At 32.7% G+C, this 6,406-nt stretch overlaps 1 protein-coding gene across 1 annotated transcript in view; it reads left to right on the top strand.

Moving 5' to 3' along the window:
- Window positions 1-636: 636 nt before the first annotated feature.
- Window positions 637-6,406, top strand: part of cep162 (centrosomal protein 162) — a 58,228-nt gene continuing 52,458 nt past the window's right edge. The window contains exons 1-3 of the mRNA XM_056475867.1: window positions 637-737; window positions 1,092-1,165; window positions 2,834-2,993. Of these exons, the coding sequence (XP_056331842.1) occupies window positions 1,106-1,165; window positions 2,834-2,993 (220 nt within the window). The 5' untranslated portion in view covers window positions 637-737; window positions 1,092-1,105. The remainder of the gene's footprint in view (window positions 738-1,091; window positions 1,166-2,833; window positions 2,994-6,406) is intronic.

Raw genomic sequence — 6,406 nt, 5'->3', positions numbered from 1 at the left:
TGTTTCCATATATAATAAAATAATAAAACATATTATTATTTAAATTCATTATAAACTTAAGTTAAAATTATTGAGAAATAACCTACAGTTCAGTAGCAGTGTAGTGATATTTACTTTAAACAATAGAATACATATAAATAAATGAAAACAACAAAATCTTATTTATAAATGATAAAATGTATGAATAATAATAACGATGTACTTCCTATTTTTATTGAAATAATGAGCATGCGGTTTTGTGGCTTTAAAAAAACTAATTTTTTAATTATTTAATCATATAAAATGTTATTTAAAAATTAAGTTAACTGGTAATGTTTGTGTTAGGCCCGAATATAGGTCTAAACATTTTTGGATTGTAGCATTTAGAAATGGAATTATGTATTGCAGGGGGGATATACACATATAAAACACCTATATTTTTTATTTGAAAATAGCAGATTATTGAAAATAATAATAATAGTAAATGAAGAAACTGTTTTGAAAAATATCTAGGAAAGCATACGCCCCTAACAAGCACAGCTGGATATTTTTTAGAAAAGAGTGCATTTCACCAACATGGCAACCCACAAATACGGAACTAAGCCGCCCAATCAAATGTTCGGAGCCATGTGATGTAATACGGCCAATAAGCTTTCAGTAATCCCCCGGTTATAGTAGCGGGAAACTAAGTAATAATAATGTGAATATTAAAGAATTAACTGCAGATGACGTTACATTTACCAGCGGTTTCTGTATTGGTGAGTTAGTAGCTTATTGATTTACTTTCACTTTGACTAACAGGTTGAACGTTTCTTTCTGTTACCATGACGAGTTAGCGAGCTAATAACGAAACCCAATCACAGATCAACAACATAAACATCATCCCGTGTAACTTCCTTTTCTTTAGTAAATCAAACATTAGTCTGTTTAATATGCAGCACATGCAGACGTCTTTGTCTCCCCCACACGTTTTTTCTTTTAGAATTTAAATGTTTTTAAAACGTAAGTTAGTTCATATCACAGTCTTTTCTGAACGTTATAATGCTTAATAACATTGCTTATATAATGTAACGTTACAGGATTGGTCTAAATCTGATATGTTTGTCTCGCAGCGTGTCAGTGAATTATGGCTCATAGACTGACAAAAGAGGAGCTGGATCAACAGTTTGAGCAGTTCTTGAAAGAGGTAACCTTACTCTTGACAGTCTTGTGTTTACTATTTATTATTCTCAATCATTGAAGGTAAAGTTGGTTTTATATTCGCACATTCGTTTATTTAACTGTCTCTATATTGTTTACCACGCTAATTTGAATATTCAATCAGAATTAGCATGTAAGTATGACTACAAAACAACTTCAACACTATCTAATTGTAAACATGGTTGTACTTTGATAGTCAATGACTGCTAATATGATTTCCCAATTAAAAATTTGCAAAGAATACTTTTCTGAAATTATATTATTAAGCAGAATGTCCGAACACCCAAATATAAAACCAACCTTACCTCTATTTCTCAAGCCTTTGAGAAGTTGGTGCTTCTCTTGCTCTCCTATGTTTCCTCAAATATTGATATATATAGAGGTTTGTTTGGCTCATTCTTTAAAAATCCCTTTGCAACCCTAGTTCAGAATTGTTCAATTCATCATAAGTTTTAGGATGTTTTAAAAAAATTGAATAAAATCATCTGTGATTTGTTAGTTCCCCAAAATATTGATTTAATTCACAGTCCAAAAATATATATTTCCAATGTTTTCACTGACAGAAAGTGCATAATGAAAATGTATAGAGCTCTTCAACATGTTTCAGAAATATTCATCACAGTCACATCAACATCCCCTTTATTAACAGTTTTAAATTTAAGGAACTGAGGATACTAACTGATGAATTCAGTTAGTATCCTCATAATTTGGCACCTCACTATCTGTTTGATCTTCTTTATTTGTGCACACTGAGATTATCTTCTGCTGAATTGTTATCTGTTCCAAACTTTACAATTAATTTGGTGGCAGGGCTTTTAATTGTTCAGCACCAGAGTTTTGGAACTTCCTGCCTTTGCACATTTGCCAAATGGACACTATCTCCATTTTTAAATCTCAGATAAAAACCTTTTTGTTCAGGATTGCTTTTAAAGATTTGCTGGTTTAATATGCTGTCTGTTGTAGGCATGGGCCGGTATAAGATTCAGACGGTATTATAACCTTGAATAAAAATATCACGGTTTTGCGATATTGTGATTGCGCCTCTAAAATATATTCTTTTTAAATATCTGGGTAAAAAAAACTACAACTTTTTTCCCCTTTGAACACAATATACTTTGTTTTGAGAAACATTTAAAATATTCTAGAGCAGTAAACATGTCAGACTTAATAATTCAAACGAATCATTGGCGACTTTTGCTGTCTTCATTAGTTTCAAAAACACAGATTTTTTTACCATTTAAAATGGCACCTTTGGATATCTTTTCTGCTGGAGATACTGTTATCCTAAAAAAACGTAAATAAAAACTCTTACCTATACCTTAGGAACGGTATAGCAGAAAATGTAGACTGTTTTAAAACCTTGACTATTCCAAACCGTAGTATATCTTGAAACCATTATCGTCCTATGCCTAGTCTGTTGCTTTTCACTCCTTGTGTTTTTATGATGTGATTAGTATATACTGTAAGATGTCATTGAGTCCTTTGAAAGGCATAAAAGGTATTATTATATAGATTTCATGTCAAATATTTTCTCTTGACCTAAAAAAAGTCTTCAGTCTGTGGTCGTTGTTGTCTGTTTTTCCTTCTATTGACTGGATGCTGTTGTTAAGCCCAGCACAACCGGTAAACGTCATGTTTTTGTGCTATATTTCAGTCAGTCTCTGATGACTCTGTTGATCTGGGCACCAGCTCTAAACGTCCTAGTGTCCTTGACAGCTTGGGAAAAGCACCGGTCAGGCCAGTGAAGAAGGCCTCAGCGTCTGTGCCGTGGTGGCAAGATGATGATAATGATGATGACAGTGAAGAGAGAACAGGTGAGTGCTGGTGTGGCCTGAATCAAAAGACAGCTTGGCTTAAATCTCTGGTCTGGGTTTGAGGTTAAAATGCTGGAGATCTCCACTACTGTGCCTTTCTGCAAGATGGTTTATTCAAGTTTGATACAAATAAGCACATATAGGCAAATACTCTCCCTACATACTGTATGAAGCTCTTCTATTGCTTGGCTGTACAGCGCTCTGTTTGTTAGAATGAGTTTGAAAATTGTTCAGTCTGCTGTGGCGACCCCTGTTCAATCAGGGACTAAACCGAATAAATAATGAATTTTTAGACCAGAGTGTTTCAGCCTTGTAACAACGCTGATCTGTGTCATAATTACTGAGGTGAACAATCAAGATTGACAAAAACAAAAAAGTAGTTATCAAGATTATTCATGCATTATTCATGGAGTTTATCATGGAATTTATAAAAGGTGTTTTCTAGACATTGAAAGTTAGGAAGATTTATTTATTTTTTGGTCAAAGTTGTGGAGTATCATGGATTTTTGTTGGTCATTTTATCAAAATGTAATTTTTCCTGAACCATGTTGTTTTGTTTTATTTATTTTTTCATGTATTGTTATAGTCTATTTTTGTGCCAATTTTTTCCCTATTGTCAAATGGCAATCAAATATATAAATATAGTTTCTTTTTACATCATAAAGCAGCAGAAGTTGTTTTGTTTTGCTTAAAAGGAATGAAAGTTATTGAGGCTGGAAGTAATAGTTGCACTTTTATGTAAAAATAAGTTGAGTAGGTCATGGAAAAACACCTTTTTATTCAGTGAAAATCATCAGGGAAAAGTCAGAGAATTTGACATTTGGCGTAGAGTGGGAACGCTGGACTTGTAAGGGTGAGTAATTAACTTCATTTTTATTTTTGGGTAAACTAATTCTTTAACTAGGTTTTGCTTTCAAACATTATTATCGTAGTTTAGGCATTTGCCCACTTGAGGGCAGCAAACACCAAGTATTGGCCAAAATAAATGTTCAAAAAATCAGTTCAGCATTGAGATCAGATGCGTCATCAGCGATCAGTGATGCTTGTAATGCAGCCATATTATCACTGGCTTTTTTTCTTAGTCACATTCATGATTCAGATCTGTAGCTGATCAGTACATTATTTGATTAAAAATTGTTTTTCTGAATATATTAGATTGTGATAGTTGAATTGTTGTCTTAGATTGGTGTTCTTTTGTTCAGTAGATCATCCTAGATATAACTGATGGTTGTTGGATAAGATGTGATTAAACATGTTTTTGTTTTCCTTTTTTTTTTTACCTTGTGTTAATCATCTAGACAGGATAATTACTTCTGCTGTTGAGGAGTTGACATTTTCTCATTAAACTCTACTAAGTACTTGCTTTGCTTTTGGGAAATTGTGTTTCCCTGTGCCTTTGCGTTTGCTTGAATGAAACTGACTTTGCATTTAGTCATTAAGTAAATGCTTGTATCCAAATCGACTTACAATTAAGAATCTTAAATGATGAATAAAGGGACTAAGCAGTAGAAAAATGAGTGAATGAATCAATGACTGTTTATACCTCTCACTGAATATAGTAGAATGTCTATTGGATATCACAAATGTTGGGTAAAGTTACTTTTAAAAGTGTATATATACATACATGCATAAATACATACACACAGTCAAGCCCAAAATTCTTCATACCCCTGAGGTATTACAATCTCAAGCCTATGTTAATCTTAATAATAAAAATAAATATACTTTCCCATTATTTTGCTTCAAAACAACTAACCCATTTAGTTACTTTTAAAATATCTATTAAAAACGACTTAAGATTGTACTGTATTACTTTTAAAAGTAACTTTACCCAACATTGAACATTACAAGTGCATTAATCACAATAAATATTTTAAAGTGGACGTACAGTATTATGCCCCTTTTTACAAGATGTAAAATGCGTCTCTGATGTGCCTAGATTGTGTATGTGAAGTTTTAGCTTAAAATACCCCACAAATAATGTTTTATAACATGAAACTCACCATTTTCCCTTTTAATTCTCCTTTTTGCTCCAAATTTTGCCATTTTGGTGAATGTCACTTTACATTCAAATAAGATTGTCCTATTTTTCAATAGAGGGTGGAGCTACAAATGCCTAAGTGTCAGCATAGTGGCAGATTCAAAAACAAGACTAACCTGCTATGCTAATCAGAGAGAAATTGTCACTAATTGGGATGTCTTTTTCCCCCTTGATGACATGTAAAAAGGAGGAATGTCAATCTAAGTGTTTCTGCAGACTGTTTGTATCAAGTGTACATTTTACTATTAGAAATAGGTTATATTTACAGACTCTTGTGACACAACTGTGTTCAAGCCCCTTATAAATAGATTTTTGCATAAAAACACTCAATATCTTTCAGCATCATCTATCTGGTGAATATACATAGCTGGATATATATATACAGTATATATATATATATATATATATATATATATATATATATATATATATATATATATATATATATATATATATATATATATATAAAGAATTTAATATGCTTAACAAGCATGTATTAAATTGTACAAGTGGCAATAAAGTAATGTTTAATGCTAAATAAATTGTACAAATTAATTCATTATCACACAAAATATTAAAGAGCCCCTAATATGGGTTTTTGAGAATGACCTTCTATGCAATGTCTAACACAGCTCTAAGTGAATGAAAACATCCAGCTATGGTTTAAATCTGAAAGTGCATCATGTTTAAAAAATTATTCAAGGAAAGAGTCGACTCAGAGTCGAATAAATGATTCGTTTTGTGTTCAGATCTTTTGCCTGCCCGTATTGACGTCGATACGACACATCGCCAAATATGAACTGCCAGATTCGGTAAAACGTAAAGGCGATGTGCTGCTTCCTGTACTTATTTAAATGCATTTATGAGCTCGCGATGCCCTGTCATTTATCGTTGCTATTGCCACCATCAGCTGTTCCTCACACCCATGGCAGAGTTTTTAAAATAGTTCAACTTTTGCTACTGTGTGAATTAATATTGAATGTGTGTCGTTGTTTTTACTGCATTGCTTAATGCATGCCGCACTCACACATATACTCTGCACTTTGGCTATTTCATAACCATGGTGGGCCTTTCTCTCGGTCTCGCACTGAACCTAGTCGACCAGTCACAACAGACTGGGTCATCGGACCAATCAGTGCAGATTAGCATCACACAAGGGAGGGGTTTGGGAACAAATAAATCGAATGGGAGTCGTTGGGATAATTAGGTAAAAATAAATGCATATTATAATTATTTATTTGTTTATTTTTATCTATGTATTTATTTATTTGTCATGAACATCACAATTACACTGGACATCCAAATGCATTTTAGCAGACTTGCTAATTGTCAACACCTGTCCACGAGAGGCTTGACATAAAATGAAAACAAA

Source organism: Danio aesculapii, chromosome 16 (assembly GCF_903798145.1).
Source record: "Danio aesculapii chromosome 16, fDanAes4.1, whole genome shotgun sequence".
In the NCBI taxonomy this organism is placed as follows: Eukaryota; Metazoa; Chordata; class Actinopteri; order Cypriniformes; family Danionidae; genus Danio; species Danio aesculapii.
This window is presented reverse-complemented; position numbering and strand designations above follow the sequence as displayed.